The sequence below is a fragment of the Myiozetetes cayanensis genome, unplaced genomic scaffold, assembly GCF_022539395.1.
Source record: "Myiozetetes cayanensis isolate MyiCay16 unplaced genomic scaffold, myiCay2020 scf12, whole genome shotgun sequence".
NCBI classification, from domain to species: Eukaryota; Metazoa; Chordata; class Aves; order Passeriformes; family Tyrannidae; genus Myiozetetes; species Myiozetetes cayanensis.
The window spans coordinates 23,385,104-23,405,597 of NW_026086826.1; the positions used below are offsets into that span (position 1 = coordinate 23,385,104).

The 20,494-nt window shown below is 38.2% G+C and overlaps 1 protein-coding gene across 1 annotated transcript in view; it reads right to left on the reverse strand.

Annotated features, from left to right (window-relative positions):
* Window positions 1-20,494, reverse strand: part of CDC73 (cell division cycle 73) — a 104,463-nt gene that overhangs the window by 49,912 nt on the left and 34,057 nt on the right. The window contains exon 10 of the mRNA XM_050306615.1: window positions 20,147-20,211. Within this exon, the coding sequence (XP_050162572.1) occupies window positions 20,147-20,211 (65 nt within the window). The remainder of the gene's footprint in view (window positions 1-20,146; window positions 20,212-20,494) is intronic.

The following is a 20,494-nucleotide window of genomic DNA, read 5'->3' on the forward strand; positions in this document are numbered from 1 at the left end:
AGGCTGATACTCAAATTGTTTGCATCCAAGTCCTGTTTTCTTGCAGAGTTTGTTGCAAAGCTTGCAGAAACAAAAGGGAAAGCTTGTATGATAAAATATGCAATTACAGAATGAAAGCTCTACATTCCATTCTCTGAATGTTTTCTAGCTTGTGTTTAAGCAATTTGCTCACTCTACTAGAATACAAAACCAGTTCATGTTAAAAATAGTGCAATAATTATTTATATCATTAAAATCTTGGACAAGTTCTCTCACTTCCTTTCCCCACAAAGCACAACAAAAAATGCATTTTTATTAGCAATAGGATACAAACTTGTAGCTAAAATTCTAACATGTCTGCAATGCAGTAAAAAAAAAAAAAAAAGGGGAAAAAAGGATATAACTATTCACTGAATATAGAAATTTGTATAATATTTGTTTAAAATGTTTTTACTTCTCTGTATGTCTACTTCAGGTTGAAAACAAATATAAAAAGTCATAATGGCTCAAAATTGTGACATCATCAGTACAATCATTATGGCAAAGAAAAACCTTACCAAGGTAACAAAAATCAGAAATTGGAATCCCATAATTTCCCCTATTTATTTAACTTTCAACTAAATAAAGATTTACAAACTGATACCATAGGACCAAAATGAAGTCCCACAAAAAATTGTTATTCAACAACAGAACTGTTCCTTTCACATCTCCAATTAAATGAGTGATGTTATTTGGAGATCACACATCAATATATTTAGAATGGAAAATGCACAACTACAGGTTTTAGTGTAGTAGAACTGATCCCCAGTTACTGACAAATTTTTCATGGGTAAAGTTCACATTCTGTTCTAATCTGAAGAAAATTATAGGTAAAGATACTTCCAAGTTTCAGTGGTTGGTCTGAGAGAAAATTCAGTGTCCACAAAGATCTTCACTTAAATTTATAAACTTAAAATTATGGGATGGCAGTGATCTAGAAGAGGTGAGACAGACTGGCTTTCAGGTTAACCTTACTAGAACAGCAATTTAAAATCTGCTCTTCTTTGCAATGCAGTAATAAAAAATGTGTCAGTCCTTATTTACAAAATATTTTCAGAATATGTTAACATGTTAATATATCAGACATGCAGAACTGTCTCCAAATCCATGCTAAATCAGACACTGGAGGGGAGGAAAGCACCCAAAGGCCATTATTTTAGACTACCTCCCCCTTCCCACTAATTTTCCCAATATGTTAACACAATCCTTCAATCTAAAATACCTACATAATCCCACAGTGCAAGAACATCTTATCTCTTGAATGAATGCTCACTGCAATGTGCAAAAACTTCCTGGGAGGAGATGAAAGGGAGAGGAAAGATGCTAATATAGAAGATACAACTTCTTACATTTGTGCTGTGAGCAAGAACAGGCTCGTAACTCATTTGCAAAAACACCACTAGTTGTTTACGTATCTGTCCGATTTTAAATACCATTTCTCAACCCCTACTTTATGCTGCTGAATTGCACAAACAAATAAATACTGCACAACTGCTTAATTATGCCACGATAACCGCACCTATCCATCATTTCAGGTCGCCCTCCCAAAGCAGCAGGTGGGTCTGTGGCGCGCAGCCTCACCCCCCTCGCTGGCCACTGTCACTTCAGGTGGCTGATCGCACCTACTACACGTGGCACTGGCTGGATTACTACAGATCACTACTCCCTTCTCCAGCTCTGCTTTCCAAGGCCCAGCCACTCCATGTGGGAGCTCTGGGGAAGGAGGGAGGCAGGGAAGCTACACTGTGGAAACGGAGGTCAGGAGGGAGAGAACGTGGCCCCTGCTTTGCACCCACAGCAAGAGGGAAGTCGAAGGCTTTCCAGAGCAGGAGACTGGGGGAGGGCTGTGGAAAACAACTTCTTGCAGCAGGTCAGTTTAAAAGGTGCCTGAAGGTCAGGAAACAGAGTGACACTAAAAACTCAGCAGCTGATCCACACCACCAGGGTTAGAAATATAGGGCAGGCTCAGTGATAGTGGAAAGCATTACAAAAGTGAGGCCAAATTAGAAAGCTGGATCTGGAATTCTAGTGATCCACTTACAGAGAAAATAAGAATCTATGAGGTAAATCCACTCTTCTAATAAAATTTTTAGCTTGTGGTTGCAGCCCATGTGTTTTATTACAGCCTGAACCAAGTTGCATGATGTGACACAATGGCATGAGCAGCAGGTCTGTAACTCCACAAGTATTTTACATATAGGACTGTCAGCGCCCAGGCAGACCAAAAGCAAAGCAAACTAGATCACTGGTGCCTAGATTTACATTTCGTTTTCAAAGAATGAGTTCATTTCAGTCTTCATTTGTTCCAGGTTGGCTCAAAAGAAATCAAGCCTGGTACAGTATGGCACCTTCCTTTCACCGTTAAAAGACTGCAAAGGAATTTAGCTGAACACGGGATATGGATGAAAACTACCACGTTGCTGTTCTGATATCGCCATGGCAACAGTTACAAGAGCTCTCTTAAGCATTTAAATCTGACAGTTTTCACGATAACGCTAACTGAATGATAGTAATGATGCATTTGGGTTCATGAGCTAACTGCTGCATAACCACAGGGTATGAACTGTTCCCCTCGCTTTTTTTCAAGACTGTGCTTTTCTGGTCAAAACTTTCTGACCGAGACAATAACCTTGAATTACCACTCCAAAAAAAAGAAAAAAAGAAAAAAAAGGTTGCTCCAGCACAGGGAGTACTCCTGGTTTAAAGCTTTATGTACTCTCAGAGGTTTCCATTTGACTGCTTAAGTTGTGCACAGTCGGTGTGCAGGGCGGAGAAGTCAAGACTGCTAAAATCTTTGACGGGATTGTTCTCAAAGGGCTTTCGTTCGCCTGGGAAGGCTGGAGAGAAGAAAATGCCTTCTGAAGTGTGGACTGAATTGTTGCTGACCTTCAAGGTATCATTTGCTCAAGAAAACAGAAGGAGGAAGAAAAACCACTGGTTTTTCACAATCTTTATCAGATTGTAACCAATACACACTTTTTAAAACAACAAAACACTGCAAGCTGCTTTACCTCATTTGAGGCCAAAGTGCATTGAAGAATACACAATGTGCCTCTTAGAGCCAGGGCATCAGAACAAGGCATCCTTTCCTTTTAGTCTATTTAGTTTTACCTAATATTAATTGGCATTTCAGCTGTTTAATATGAATATTCCATAAACCACTTCTTCTCATCTCCCAGATGCTCAGTGTGGGCATAACGGAGAAGTCTCTTTTTCTTTACCTCATTAAAAAGTGAAGTGTGTGAAACACATTTCTCATCCTAACATTTTAAGGATACCAGCTTTGATACTGTCTTGCAGTATATTCAACTAAGAAAGATGAAGAAACCAAAACCAGTGTGAGATCCTTAAAAATTTCCCATGATGACAAAAATTGAGATTAGAAGAAACAGTCATGCTTGCAAAGATCTAAGAGATGAATCTTTTCAACATAAAAAAGTCCTCAGAAAGTAAAGTACTCCCAGTTCTTTCCCTGTTAACACTTTTTAAAGTTTTATATTAAATAAAAAATTAAAAACAACTATGCCATCCTAAAACCACTAAATCCCTCCACTCTTGAAAAACCACAATCCCACCCCATCTTTTCTTGCAGAAAGGTCAAGTGTTCCCACATCTCTGGAAGCTTTAAGTTTAAAACAAGAAAAATCAGCTGCCACAAGAAATCCTTTGTTAACAAAATACCAGAGAAGCCACCAAGGAGAACAAAAAACCTTGTTCACTCCCTCTTCTAAATATTTAACATATCCTGCATTTAAACAAGCTGAGGTTTAAGGACTGTTTTGAAAACAAGAATAACCTCCAGTCTTGTGGGTTTCATTCCAGATTTGTGTGTCACTGTCATCACTGTCAAAAGAAGCACCAATTTAGTATGAAAAAGAAAAAAACAATTACGTCATACAATGAACCTGATTTGCCATAACCTACAGGTTGATGCAAGATGATAAAACAAAAAATGAAACACTGGAAAACACCATCTGTGACTCAGTCAAAAAATGCAGTGCTGCTACTTAATGCAAATGCCAGCCTTTTTATAGGCATTCCTCCAAAGTCCACCTAGACATTGATTTTTGTAGCCATAAAAATTCAACTCAATTATCCAGCCTTCTGAATCAAGAGAATAACCAATTTCCCCACTGTATCAGCTTTGAATAATTTAAAATATTGGATTTTATTGACTGTTTTTAAATGTAGAAAAGGGTAACATTTTTTATGTCCCAAAAATTTAAAGCAATAAGATAACAATTCAGAGGTACTCTTAACGTTACTTAAGACTCTAAAATAAGAGTAAATATCATACACATACCTGAGGGGACAACTAAAACATCTGTTCCTCAAAAAGCAAATTACAAAGCTTATGCTGTACTCACAGTAAGGCATAACAAAGGGGGGGGGGGAAGCAAACCACAAACCCAAACTCAACAAACCCACAGGAATCACACAGTTCATAAATAAATGTATCTTCAACAGAAAAGTATTTTCATTAATGTCTCTATTAAATGTCCTAAGAACATTCTGTCTTTCAAATCAGAGACAATTTTTGAATGCTGATGTAGCAGTTTGCTTTACTTCTATTATTTCACCAAATTCGAGATGGTTTGACTACTTTGGAAGTTATCCACATTACTTAAATATGCTGATCTTTTCCCTGAATTCTCAAAATGGTAAAAAAATGACAATTAGAGGAAGAATGACAGATGATAACCACAATTCTTTTACTTTAAAAAATTAAAATGTATTCAGACTGAAAAGCCATAGTTACTACTTCATGCTATCCTGCTGTGAATGATCCCCTTTTTGGAATGCAGGCAGGTTTGCTTGCTATATCCAGTCTGATTTTCTTTCTAACAAAAATCCAGTTGAGAAATGGATGCTGCAAACAACTTAAGACATCCAACTTTCATTAAAGTTAATAAAGGAGTAACAGCCTTCTGACAATAATTTGGAGGCTTTAAACCGGAATAAAATATAATGCTGTCCTGTTCATTAAGAAGTGCACTGTCTGGGTCCCTCAATTATTTCAACTATTGTTTTCCCTTCCACAAGTTCCATATTTTCTACTAGTAGAAGTCAAAGAGTTTGAATGACTTATTGTCCAAATTTCATGGCAGCAGAGTGGAATGGAAAAACTACAATAAAGTACACAATTACATTTCTTCTCTACCCGTCCTCCTATTCATTAAAAAACTTTACACACATGAACACACTTTTGCTAACTAATATCTTCTGAACACATTCCATTATTGAGACTTTTTCAGAAGCACTACTTTTTTTTTTTGCCTCTAAGACTCCTTCTGACAACTAGTCAAGTACTAATATTTTGCCTGTTCCAATTCTGTAAGAAAAAAACACCTATGAATCTTGACTAAAAATTTTTCATTGTAAAATATTTTACATGGAATAAAGAAGGTTTTTCTCCCCATTTCTTATCACAATCTTCTCTTGGACTTACAAAGATTAGCACTAATACAGTACTTGGATTCCTAAGACCTCGATTTACTCATAGAATGGATAAATCCTGGAATGTTCATGACAAAACTGATGATTGTGATCTCCCACATCTTCTCTGGGCAATCTTTTCCAGCGCCTCAGCACCCGCACAGTAAAGAATGTCTTCCTCACATCTAATCTAAACCTAAATATCCCCTCTTAGTTTAAAACCATTCCCCCTTGTTTTATCACCCTTTACCCTTGTAAAAAGTCATTCACCCTCATTTTTGTAAGTGCCTTTTAAGTACTGGGAGGCTGCAACGAGGTTTCCCTGGAGCCACCTCTTCTCCCGGCTGAACAACCACAGCTCTCTCCACCTGTCCTCACAGCAGAGGTGCTCCAGCCCTCTGAGATCTTCGTGGCCTCCTCTGGACCTGCTCTACCAGCTCCACATGTTTCCTGTGCTGAGGCTTCCAGAGCTGGACACGGGGCTCATAAAGGCAGAGTAGAAGAGGACAATCCCTCCCCCCACACCTGCTGCCCACCGCTCTTTCGATGCAGCCCAGGGTACAAGTGGCTTGCTTTGAGCACAGACTGCACCACTGGCTTATTTGAGCCAATGTTGAGCTCCCACCAGAACCTCCCAGTCCTCCTCTGCAGGGCTGCTTTCTTGTCCCAGCCTGTGCTCCTGTCTGAGACTGTCCTGAGCCAGTTGCAGCACCTCCCACTTGGATTTGCTGGACTTCATTAGTTCCACCAGGGCCTTCCCACTACTTATGATACCCAGATGTACAATGCAAGGCACTGGGCAGTTTCCATTTATTTTTTTTCCTGTGACACTTCCAGACTCTTGGGCAAAAATAGCTTTACATATTTGCTGAACATATTTTACACTGGCTTTGTCAGTTACTTGAAGTGAAAAATGATGACAATGAGATGTGTTGCCATAGAAAAAAAAAAAAAAAAAGGCTGCCTCCCACCACAACCAACTAAAACATTTGGCATTTCATTTGTTTCAGTGGTCAATACAGACAAGAATATGTCTGTCCCTGGCTTTTGGGAGGTCAACAAAAACGGAATTATTTTTCTTTTAATAAAGCTTTCTTGTCTTGCTGTCCTGTTTCCCTTTTATCTAAAAGTTATTCCCTTTAACTACCTCTTCACAGCTGAAGTTTTTTCCCAAGTTATCAACAAGATAATATTGTAATCCACCAGAAGTCTCTGCAAAATGCAGTACAAAAAACTAAGCATTTTTCTAAACAAACGCTGTAACAATCTCCCTCCTCACCCAAACACCTCAAAAACACACTATACATTCAATCACAGAAATTTTTAACTAGAATTGTTTCAAACAAGTGAACACTAACTCACTACACATCACCTTTTCAAGATTCCTTCCAGAAGAGATGACAAACCTGCCTGCTTCTAAAAAATACCCCTCTCACTGAATTTTCTACAAAATATTTTCAAAGCTGACTGACAAGCTTTAGTCTTTTAGAAATCACAAGAAATGGTGAAGACCAAGTTTTTGCTTAACAGGGGTGTCAGATATAAGACCAAATCAAACTGACTTGTTTCGATGGTTTCCCAATGTACCACGAGAGATTTTTAAAAATCCAAGAAGTATAAAAAAATATTGATTAGGACCTGTCATTACCAATACTCCTTCCCTAAACAGTTGATGAAACTTAGCCAACAACTCACAGAAATATTACCTGAGCTTCCCCATTTACAGAAAAATGTAAGGAGAGAACACAGAAATTCACCTACACAGATTCAACTCTAGGGATGTTTTAACCTGGGACTTCATCATCCTCCACATATGCAGTATGGGAGAATATCAGTACATTTACTGTGCTGCTGCTATCTACATTAAATGAAAAATATTTTTAAAACCCAGCAGAAATCATGTAGAATAATGGGCAGTACAAACTTTTGAAATGGAGGTGCTTCTGTAAATTTTACATAGGACATCTCTGTCCATTAAACAGAGAGATAAAAGACACAAAACCCAAGAAATCAATATTTTGGAGGAAATACACAGGCAGGACAAGCACTTGTAAGAGAAAATATTCTGCCCTAAGCAGCTGAAGTAAATGAGAGGAGAAATTTTAAGTGGTAGGCTTCAACTCATCAGTTTAAGTACTGGAAATCAGTGGTTTTTCTTGTGTAATGACAATTGAAGTAAAGTGTGAAAGCACTGACTATGCCCTAAAATAAACAGTCTCTCTGTTAAGCAACCACAGTGATTTAATTCCTTTCTCAACTTAAACACCCCAAACATCCTACATAAAACCCAAAGCAAAACCAATTACCTTGGGGTTTGCCAACCAAAATAAAACCAGAACTCAAAAAGACGTCTACAGTTTTTAACTTTTTTTTCTTCCTTTTTTAATATACACAGAACAAGTGCATTATGAAAAATTCCAAAGTACTGACTGCTGAATGTCCACGCAAATCCAGATGATCCTGAACTGTGCATTCTGGAAAACACACAGTCTTTAGAGGCTCGTTAATAAATACCACTGTGGCTGTGTGTAATCCAGCCATTACTACCCGGAGTGAAGAGCTGTAGTTTCATTTTATTTGTGGCTCTGGTGCAGATCAAATCTATAATCCTGTGCAAGCCAGCAGTGAACGACACACAGCACTAAGAAATGGGACCTCAGCAACAAGAGAAGCAGGAATTGCATCTGACATTCTGGAGAAGCTGATCCCAAACTTAACGGGCTAACAATGACCTGGAGGGTTATCAAGATTCAAGTAAAGGTGAGAAGTCAAAGCATATTAATTTAAATGCACTGAATTCCCACATGAATTTTCCAATGCAGGAGTAAATTGGCCTTCACTCACTGTAAACCAAGGAAATTAAGCTACGTACAGCTCTCCAAAGTAATGTTATTCCTAAAGACATCACCAGCCAATGGCAATTTAATGCATTGTAACTTATGAATGTTGATGCTGTACACTTTGGTAATTTGCTTTAATTTGCTTGATTGCCTTGATCTAGATATAGCCTTAAGGAAAACTTGTATATTGCCATATTAGATTGCATCATCCATTGTATTAAGGAGAAAAGGTTATTTGTGAATGGCAGAACTGCGAAGCATTTGCTTTAACTGGAAAATGCAGACAATTATCAAAACTCCTAACTCCCTAATGACTCCTGGTCACACTCAGATGGCAACAGCATCACCCTGGAAAGACCTGAGGTGTTTAATTACAAATGAAAAATAAATTAAGATTTTAACCCTTTAAAATAAATCCTGTTTTGGGGAGCTCAGAGCTACAACAAAGAGCTGTGAGGAAGTTCCACAAGATCCTTGTGTCCTGAAGAGTATTGAGTGACAGAGACTCAAAGGCTACCAGGAAGAACAAAGGTTGTGTTTCAGACACAGGAGGGCTTTTCTCCCCCCAAAATTATACACAGTTACCTTCATACATGGAAAAGTTCAATGTTTTAAATGCTTTACAGTGAAAAACAAAGAATCAAAAGCAAAATAAAATTCACAGTAACTCTTAAATTTACACTGAAGTGTAACAGATTCACAAGACTGTTAAAATTAATGAACTATTAATAAAATAAACCCAGAATACATCTCTTTTTTTTTTTTTCCACCAAGATCATGTCAAACAGCACACCAAACATATTAGAGAAAGGTATAAATGCCTTTCTGTCATTTAACTAGAAGCAAAACTCTCCCCCCCACAACTATTATCTTCAGACTTGCCAGAGAACCTCATGCTACTTCCCTGACCCTGGAGAAAATAAAACATCTGCCCACCCCATCAGCTTTTAATCTTCTTATGGACAGAATTAATTTAGCTTCCTTTTGGGCAATGTGGTAGGAGAGGAAACTGGCCAAGCCTGCTCGAGCCAAAGTCAGTCTTCTGTTTAAAGAACTAAAAAAAAGGGCAGGAAGCCCCAAAACATCATAGCATACCTCTCAAAGCTGTGAACACTCTTCAGTTATGCCACATTTATGAAGTATCAGTATATTTCTATGCATTTTAGCGTAGTTTATAGATGACTTCATTAAACAAACACTACTTTACTGAACATAAGGCAGAAACTCCCTGAAGCATGCCAAACATTAAATGTCAGCTATATCAATCACTTGCATTCCACTTACGAGAGGCATCAGAAAAAGTTACATTATTTCCTTAAAGGTATGATTCTTATTCATAACTGAGAACTTTCACAAATATTAGTATACTTGTAACCAGTATTTAAATTTAATCCATTCTGGATCTTAACCTGGAGGATGTTGAGTACTTATTACCTTTCATATTCTATTCCTCTCAGCTCCATATAAAGGAGTAATAAAATAATAGTTGAAAAATATTTTCTGTGTATTGCAAACTTCCATCTATAAAACGCTCCCTGCATATGGATTATTGTTATGGTACTCGTTCTTTAAAATTATCTAATACCCACATTGGTTTTTGAAAGGATTACAATTCACAGTGTTTGGTATTACAAGCCAACTACAGGCAGCTTTCCAGAGAAGAAAATAAAAGGACATTAAGAGTCTTGCTGAGAACTGCCAGGGGAAGGAATATAAGAGACATATTGAATCTGTGTTTTTGTTGTACAGTACAATAACATGCATATGCAAGTTACCCTTATTAAATATTTAGCTCACCTTGGGTGAGCAAACTGCCTGATTAGGCATTTCTTTCATTATTCTGAATGGGAATTGTAACAAACAAGTAAACAGCCTTTTCAAAAGATTTCAGCTATGAACAAGGAAGTTGATTTACATGTTAAAACTCAACCTACAGAATCTGCACCAACTATAAACCTACCCTTTAAAACCAGATGTGGCATTATACCAGGTAGTTCAGAGTCCCTTTAGATTTTAATGTCTAACATAGCATTTTGACCCATTTAGTATTCTAATATGTATTTTACTACTTTAATCAGCATTTCACCTGCTGTTCATGTCCACGTATTTTTGGAAGCTTTTCCTTACATTATTTTCCAAACCTAATTAGACATATGAAATCTACTATAAAAATCACTGGTTTTTTACAGTTCACGATGTCACCCAAAACCAGACTGGATTTTACAGACCAGTATGACGTACCTGCATATATTGTGTATATTATAATATATTGTATATATTATTAGCTACAAAATATTTGGCTTAGGGCGTTATCAAGCCCTCTCCATCCACAAGTCTTTTGTTTTACTGTGTAATCATGATGAAACACAATTAGGCAGGTTATCTGTTGGGATGACAACTGTATTCCATTTTCCTTTCAGCTGTATTGAAATCTGGTTGCCTGATTGACATCAACTGCTCCAAAATAAGTAGGGCTGAGCAGCAGTGCTGCATGATGCACCCTCAAGTCTCCTCATTCCAGAGGACAAGGAGAGTGGTTTTCCCACCAGCCTGCCAGGAAGCAGCTTTGTTAGCAGTCTACTTCAGCAGCATTTCCTCTCTCCTGCCACACTGCGTTTTGAAACTACTTTCCAGTTTCAATAAAACCTGTGGAAAAGTTATTGCCTTTGTCAAATTTTTATGAAAATTGCTGGCCAGGGAAATTAAAGCCTCAAATTACAGCTCCCAGGGAGTGAAAGGCAGGCAGTGCTTTTTCTCTGTCTCCTCAAAATGGCAGCACCAAGCCACCCGAAAGCAAACATCTATCACTTAGCAGCTGCACTTCTTTCCTTGTTATGAGGAAACACCCACCTCATTTTGTGGAAAAGGGGTTTAGGTGATTAAAGAGACAAAATACAGTATTTATAGTCCCTATGAAGAAAAACCTAGGGTTTAAAAAAAAAACTTATTCTAAATTAAAAGTACTATGAATTCACAGCAAATAGGCTGACAGTGAGCTACCAGCAATCTTATCACATTCACTGCATCACTTTGCTTAGTCACACAAAGGTTTGCTTCACACTTTAACTGAATTTTAAAAGTATATCTATTGCTTATGCACAAAATCTACTCATGTACCTTTATGGAGAGCCAAAAAAGGAAGATATTTTAATTTCAAAAATACATCCCAAGTCTCCTAAAGCAGCAAAGAGTTTGACTTCCTAAACCTTAATGTGCCAAATTAAATATTTGTGCTGCATGAATTCTAACCAACAGTTTTAAAGGCCAGTTAATCAAATCATGTATTTGTAAAAAATACAGTTGTTCTCAAAGTTATTTATAAATTTCTTTCAATTTACCAACTGCTTTAGATAAATTTGACATTTTAAGTATATTGGACAAACCTTCAGTATTTAAAATAGTTAAGTACTGAAGATGTAAAAAATCCAAAATTAGTTTTTTACATTTTATAAGAACACAAGAATGTCTGTATCTCAAAGAAATTTACATTCACATTATGCATTTATTGACTCACAAAGATAAAAAACCAGATTTATTTTTAACAGATCACTATCTTCAGTGATAAGTATCAAGTCCTATATGCATGAGGTTTGTGTTACTTAGAAAAATCCCAAACTAAAAATCTCCACAAAATCCCACAAGGCTTTTGGGAATGAAGAAGGGCAACACAGAAAGTGGTGAATGGTAATTAAAAGAGACAATACATCATTGAATGCCTGCCTACATGCACTGTCATATGTACACAGCTCTCCCCTTAACTCAGCTGAGCGTGTCTTTAAGAGAGTTTCAGATGAATAAAACCCAAAGAACCACCCTTCCAGCAGCAACAATGCAAGGAGTCTCTGCAATAGCATATCAATATAGCTCCAGATGGCAGCTCAGCAGATCCCAATCCCAGGTATATTCCGGAAGGTATGATCAGTGCTGCCTAAATGCCAGCTGAGCGAGCCATAACTAATGCAGAGTTCATTAGAGAGTCTTTACAGTCATTTACCTGACGAGGAAGCCTGTGCTGAAACACACTGTTATCTAGGACCACCAGTAGCAGACCTGGAGAAACCAGGGCTTTGCCTACAGATTTTCCTAGCAAAGGTAAATAAAACACCTTTCAACATCCTGCAAGTGAGGGTGATGATTCAAGAGCAACAGTATGAGGCTGCATAAAAGACACAGGCAGATTAACGCCTGGATTTAGTTGGAACAATAAAATCACATAAAGTTGGAGGTCAAAATATAGTCAGCCTTAATCAATTACCTTCTTAAATGATGCAAGAAGGAACTGTCAAAAAAAGCTTAAAAATATGCTCTATTTTGCTGTTTTAACTGGTCCTTCCCATTAGTAATGTTGCACTACATGAAAATAGTGCTGAATGACATCACCTATAATCTGTCCCCCAAAAGACTGAGAACCAAGGTTCTTACCTTAGCATTTCATTAACATTTGCCTCCAAAGATCTGGCTCAGTTCTGAGCTCTGCAGGTTTAACGTGCTTTGAAAATACTATCTGTGCCTTACATATTCTGAGGTAAGAACTAAAGAACACCTGCCCACGACACACTTGTAATAACTGTACACCTGTGAAGACAAGTCTGCCACACTGAGTTGGATTCACACACTAGCAGCCACATACTGAAAGAGTTCAATCAAAGGAAAAAAACTCAATAAAACAAGAGAACAAACCTACAGCTGCAAGAAGGAAAGGAACAGAGGTAGACCTTTTAAAATACCAATACCAGAACAAAGTCCACAAATTGAAACAACTGTCCTTAACTATGTTCAAAGAGGGCAACAATAAGGACATAGCACAGAACTTATAAAAATAATTTAAAGCATCATAAAGGAGAGTTTGCTCTGGCTTAACTAAGTCGTAGTAGGTAGCATGAGCGAGATGTACCTGAGACTGGGATTTGAGGCACGTTCCTACGGATGCTGCGATGGTAACAATCAAGCTATCCTAATTTCCAGGCTCAGAAGACGGTATGACTGTGATGCTACGTCACATACATGCAAGAACTCCAAGCAGGAAACTTGTTTCCACAAATAATGAATTCTGTCTTACTCTATTAAGAGCAAACAAGCAAGTAGTAAAGTGTCACATGGCCCAATGACAGTGGCATAATATGAAAAACTGAACAGAGAAGGAAATCTTGACTCAATCATCTCAGAGTAGTTACATAAATTACTCAGATGATCATTAAATACTTGAATTGTAACTCTGATTTAGTTACTGCATCATGAATTGCAAGGTGTTAGAAACCTTCAAAACTTCGCTAAAGCTCTTACTCAAAGAAAAGGGGATGGCTACTCGTGTGACTATTTTGGCAAAACTTGCAGGAAGAAGAAGGGATGTTAAAGTGAACTGTTTTCTGACTCCTCATCTGACACACACTCATTTCTCCTGGGTCTGCAAGACCCTTACACTGCCTTCAATAGCTCAGAATAAATCCCAACCCTACCTAAGAGCTGAGTTGTTCATTCCCCAGCAGAAGAAATTTGATGACAAACTGTCAGGTGAAGATGCAGCTGTTACATATTCATTAGCTGTTTGGAGATAACTTATAGGGGAAATATGTCAATACCATTATTTAATGCTGGTGCAACACAGGATGTTTGATTGATCAGAACAGTTAGGACAAAGTACAAAAACCTGCCACTCAGGTTCAGTTGGTATTTCTGAGCAACACCCAACAAAACTTTCATTCATAGACATTACACACAAATCTCAAGACCCAAGAAACACAAATGAATCAAAGCAGAATCCTATATAAGATCCCAGCAGAAAGTGGACATCCAGTTCAAAGAGCACAAATGAAGTTTCCCAGGCAGTTTTATTTTGGCTCATGTTTCCAAATGAGAATGACTCCTGCAACATTCATAAAGGGTCCAAGTCCTACTGCACAGTGCACATGGCAGATGAGTCTGTCAAGGGGGGGCTAGCAAATACACTCATGTCATTCAGCTTTAGATCAAGACAGGTCTAGCAAGTCATCTTACAGCTCATACGAAAAATGTTTGAGGCTCCCAAGCTTTTGTAAGTAAAGCTTCCTGGATGTCTAAAGCTCTACTTCGATTATACTCAGAAATACTTTGGATCCCCACAGTTGACACTCCTCCATTTAAGCCGCTCCAGGACCTGATAGACGTGGCACAAGCACACTTAGCACGCTGACACAGCCCAGTTCCACGCACAGCAGTGACTCCAGACACGGTCACTCAGGAACAAAGCCACGTGGCTCCAGCTCTTGCTCCCTCTTTTGTTCAGGAGCGTACGGGACAACACGGCAGTGCCTAACTTCCAGAGGCATGACTGGTTATACAACATCCCCTTCTTTTCTTGAATTTGCAGTTCTTAGTCTCAAAATAAAAGAGAACCTATTATGAGGAACAAAACAGGCAGTCCTATTGTATAATGCAGCACAACAGCAAGATGTCTTGGCACAGATGTACACGATTTACAACCTCAAAGGAAAACGAGTGCACCATTGTTCAACCTAACACATTTTCTTGAAAGCAGTATTTGTATGTGATTTTCCTGGGTCTCTATCAGCTTGACTATTTACACTAAAACTCTTTAAGGGGAAGTAATTTAATATTTGAAACACAACTGAGGCAATGAAATGCCAACCACTGAAGTTGTTGTGTGGGCCTTAAATATAAAATACAGTAATAGTCCTTAGGAAACGTGGTCGCATTTCATACACTCTCATTAGAGTAATGCAGACCTACAAAGCCTTCTTGTCTCGTACCCAAGAGCAGTGTAAGGTTGCTGGCAGACTGTTCTGGAGAAGCATCCATTTCTCCAGCTCAAAGATTTTTTGAGGTCCTGGTCATGTCCTAGCCCTTAACCCTCATGGGCCAAGAACCTCATGGGTATGTCTAAATTACAGTTACAGATAAAAATATTTAACATGGAAAAAAAATTTACAAATCCGATGAAAAGAAGTCTCTACCTCCAGCATTATCTGTGGAAAACTCTTCTAAAAAATATGCCCTCCATGCAAACCTATTTAACAGCTTTCTTCACCTCCTCTTGATGGTTAATGACTGGATAGGATGCACACAGAGAATTCTGCTCAGCCCGGGGAGAGAAGCGGGGGCTGTTGTTACACTCACACTGAGAATAATGACCAGCTTATGCACAGGCTGCATGGAAATGACGCTCCAGCGCAGAGCCTGTTTCAAACACTTTCAAAGAATCCGTTGTTCTGTTGGCTCCTCTCTCAAGACCACTTTCCTCAAACATTTTAATGAGACTAGGACATGACACAGAAAACTGGTAACATGTGGGTAAGCGGGTTTCTCTCCCCATCTCTAATATTTAACTTGCATTAAATTTTTATTTGTGTTTTAAAGATAAGGGCCATTTATCTGTACATTGAGAGACAACATCCAATTCCACTATAGGCTTCTGAAAAGTCATTTCAGATTTTGGCGCTGAATCACAACCTTAATTCCTCATGATCAGTTATAGAGATCTTGTGGATTTACCAACTCACACAGAAGCATAACAATTATCTGAAGTCTTTTATATAAATACATGCATCCACCATGTTGACTGCTTCTGCCCCAACTTGCTTCCTCTCCAAGGGCCTAGCCTGCAAAGTGCCAGAAATTTAGCAATTCCATTCGTTGTACTACACACTATTTCTTTGAGAATACAGAGGTTAAACAGTCTCTCATTTTAAATAAAATTACAGAGGCTATACCAACTCAAAAGATTTTGAGTGCAACAACAGTAAAAATCCTTAGATTAATTAATGCCCAAAATCTGATACTGACCACAAACTGATGAAAAACACTGTTGACCTTAGAGGTGCTGAACCAGCCTTCAATTCTCAAAATAAGCCTGCTTTGTACTGTGGCTTACACAGAGACTTCCCTTTTTAGTTAGCTGTTTTCTGTGGGGACTATGAAATGTATTTAATTATTGATAATCTCATATGTTTACTCAGGGTACTTTTACCTCGAGATAGTTACAAAGCCTGCCAGTGTACACTGGAAATGGGGATGTTACTTCTGTCAGTTTTCAGGAAGAACATTCTCACTGAACTCAGAAGCACTGAAAATTTACACAAATTTCTTACCAGAGATAAAACTTAGTAAGTTTGAATACACCCCAGAAATTTGCTTTTGACTTTGCTACAAGTGAAGTCCCCCAGCTGAAACCCTCCCTAACTATACTGATCAATCAGGTGTATCCCCAAACTACCTGGGAAGGCTATCAGCTCAATACCTGCAAAGAGCTGTTGTATCCACCTGTTTAGTAAGAGAAAGAAATGCCAGCACTAGTTCTGGCTGCTTATGAGTGCAGATGATCGAGGACAGATTCCATTACTAGCAGCAAAAACAAAAGATAAAAGAAGCTTCTGAGCTTCAGCAGCACTGAATGCTAAAAGAAACCAGAAATTTAAAACAGGAGAGCTTTCCAGCAATTAGGAAAAACAACAAGATCATTTCTGCAAGGGCCTGCTGCAGTGCTGTGCAGATCTGGTTCACCTGCACCCAAGTTTACAGCCTCCCTGCATCACAGCTCCTGACCACTCAGGGCTCTCAGAAGTCGGAGGATATCACCCCAACACAACTCCACAGGCTATCATGCTATTACTTTTTTTCATATTAAAGTCATGAAAACTTAAGAAAACCCATAAAGATGAGTAAAACCAGCATCAGCATCACTGTTATTGCGAGGGATAAACAAATTCCATTTGCAAGTGCACACAGTCAATACAGAGCATGCCTTCAGCTTGGCAGAGGATACAGTTTAGTACCCGTGTATAAGAGCCAGCTTTATCAGACACTTGTGGAAAAAGGAACTTCTCCCTCTCCTGACACAGGTGCAGATAACTGGTTTCCCTGTTATACAGGGGATTCTGCTTGGAAGTGAAGGCTGCAGGCAGACTCGTGGGTTTCCAAAAGTCACGCTGCACAGTCCGCAACATGAACTCCAGGGTAACTGGATAGCAGCAAGAGCTACCATCTCCAAGTCACCTGTTTCCAAAACATCATCAATCCAGGCAAACAGAAAGTGCCATAGGTGTTAAAGAAAACTCCAACTTTCTGAGGAAGATGCCCTGTTATAAACAATTCCAGGTCCAGAATAATGAAATCATGCCTTCATAATAAAAATTCAATAAATAAGTCCGTTCTTCCTGAGAGAAAGTAAGTCTGCCAATTAAGCAAAAACCCTGTTACAGAGAAGAACTGCCAGCAGCACAAGTTATTTTAGCTGACATTACTTCAGAAAAAGCCCACCATTCACCATCTGTTCTGGTACAAATTCTGAATGCTAAGAAAGTTTCCAACATCGCTGCTGAAAAGAAAGCAGTCAGGATGAAGAAGTTTTTGTTTTGCTGTTAAAAAGAACAAGCATCTAGGACAACTCACATTGCAGGAAGAACAAACACAAAACAGAAGTTTTGCATGTTCCATAAAAATCATTATGGAGAATTCCAGTAAGGCAGAGTGCAAGTGGAAGACGTGTATGGGATATAACAGGAAACAAATAAAGGTTCTTACAAATTTTACATGAGAGGCAGGTGGGCAACTCCAAACTTGGGTCACTTTAGCTCAGGTAATAGGCAGAAGTTTTAAGGGCATAGGACTGCTCTCCAGAAATACAATGGAAGCAAACACCACAGAAGAAACAGAGGAGCTACCTCTGCCAAGGAGAACAACGGCATAAAAAATGAACCTTTCCCATTTCACCATTCCCCTGGAAATCAGAGGTCCAAAGTTTAAAGACAGCCTCTAACCAAGAGCTACCTAACACTTCAATTCCTTTGGCAAGTCTGATGAGTTCATACAGGGATTATACCAATCCTATGAGACAGTACATGACATCTTATAGGAGGAATGAATTCCTCCATATTCCTATTATTTAGCCAATGAGTATAATGTACTTTTCCATTAAACACCTAGGGGAAGGAATTACTTTCCCATTTCCTCCCTCGTTTTGTCTAGGATAAAAGAAAAAAAGGTACAATCCACAAAAAAAAACCCCACTGAGTAAAAGCAAAATACGAAGCTTGTTACCTGGCAGGAGATTAACTATTCTACATAAAAATGCAATCTGAGATTATGGGTTAGAACTATGTGGTCCATCACTATGACAAAGTTTGGACAAAAACAGATGAACATAATTAACAGATTTTATTTCTCCCCTATCTGAAACACAAAACCAGTATGTCACTGCAATTTATGAATGAGCTAAACACTAAGGGCACCTTTTTAACAGCCTGTAAAATAAGGCTCCATAAATCCCTTACAACTCCTGTCTTAAACAAAAGCTTAATGACAGATGGAGTTTTAATATTTCTCATGACACCAGATGATGCCTTACGTGCAGTCATGCAATACCTCTTAAACAGTTATTTCAAAAAATTCCAGTTTATGTTAAAAAATGGATTTACTAGTTATTTAATATCCATTTTATTTTCTTTCTAAATGAAGAAACCAACAAGGACAGCTTAATAACCACCTCAAAACTCTAGGTAGTAGGCTCAATACATGAGGTAGTGTTCCTAGAAAAAAAAAACCTTAACTCCTTTTTATGACCTTAAAAAGCCCATATAATTTTTTAGAGTTACTGTGCATCCCTTCACTTTTACAGATTTTACAAAGATAAGCTTAATACATTTATGTTTTACTATAATCCTGCTTTTTCTTTCTTTCTTTCCTTTTCTTCCCCACGGGACAATTTAAACAGAACCTACTTAACAAGCCATTTCAAGTCACTGTCACTTGAAACAGGTATGTCATACCACAGAACCTGGGTTGGGTGTAACAGCACTGTTTGATCCCTCATAAAGCAGCCCAAAGTTCATGCAAAGTCCAAGAAGAAATCTTCAGACGTAACAGGTTAATAGGTTATATTTTTTCTCCACCCAACCAATTTCTGAATCCATTTAGAAACAACACTGTTTATAACTAAGTAGATTCCTTCCTTCTATATTCCCTCCCATTTTTTTTTAAAGTATGCTAAGTCTAGAGGAAGTTGGGAATGAAAGATCTGGGAAAGAACTTCTATCAAACAAGAAAAAAACTCTGAATGTTTTTAAGAAATTTACACACAAGATACTATTTGATGTTCAAATTAGGAGTGCAAACTAGAAGTGGTGCATGGATTTAGGAGAGTGTTTAGTGCTGTCTATTCATCAGATTTACGTAGGTATGCAGATGGTAAAAACCTTAATGAGGGCACTACATCAGTTTTGTAGCATCTGTCCTACTTACCAGCAGATCAAACCAGGATTTATTTGAGAGCATTCAACTCACTTCCACAAAAGCAGCCAAATACTGACCCAAAAAAGGGGGAACCTGAGGGTCTCTCTTTCACATCTGTGTCTGTTTCAACTCCCACCGACAGATTTGTACAGTCATACAAAAGAAATCCATCTCACTAGGCTAGAAAGCTTCAACATAATGCCAAGGTCAAATTCTTCCACCACCAAACAAATTTATTTTATTAAATACAGAGTAGGAAACAGCAATACTCCAAAACCTGGTTTTATTACCTCAGTTTTATGTGTGTAGTTTTATCACTTATGATTATGCACTATGTCCTTCCCAGACACACCTAAGGTGAGTAAAACTCTGGGTAAGTCTGGCTGCACCTCCACAAGAAGAATCTGCCAGCAAAGCCATCCCAGCATACTTTTTACTTCAAACAAATCCCTAAGTTCTCTAGAACATTTTATCTTTTCATGGAGAGTAACTTCCACCAATTCTGTTACCCAGTCTAAGTGACCTTCCAGAGCTTAGGCCAGGCTGACAAGATATCTGTATCTTTAAACATATTTTTACAGGTACACTCATTTCTGTAAAACATATTTAGGTAAAGACTTCCAGCTTACCGTCACAGACTTCAGAGTCATGCCGTGGTAGGTGCCCATGGTGTCAATCTTAAACCCTTCCGTTTCTGCAAAGGAAAAAAAGGCTTCTGTAAATCATCTTGAACACAGGAGTGTCATGTCTAAATGGACAACACTGGAGACACCTTTGAAGTTAGTTTTTCAAAGAATGCATCTTGCTGTTGGGAGTGGTTTAGGTTCTGTTCACAACACAAAATACTGGTTAGTCATTAGGAAATGTGCTTTCTTTAGATAGAGGTCCATTTGATATTTCTGCTTTTTGTAACCAGAATAAGCTTTTCCTGCTGCACAGAATAATTTAAACCACTTCAGGGAAAGGATATAGACTTA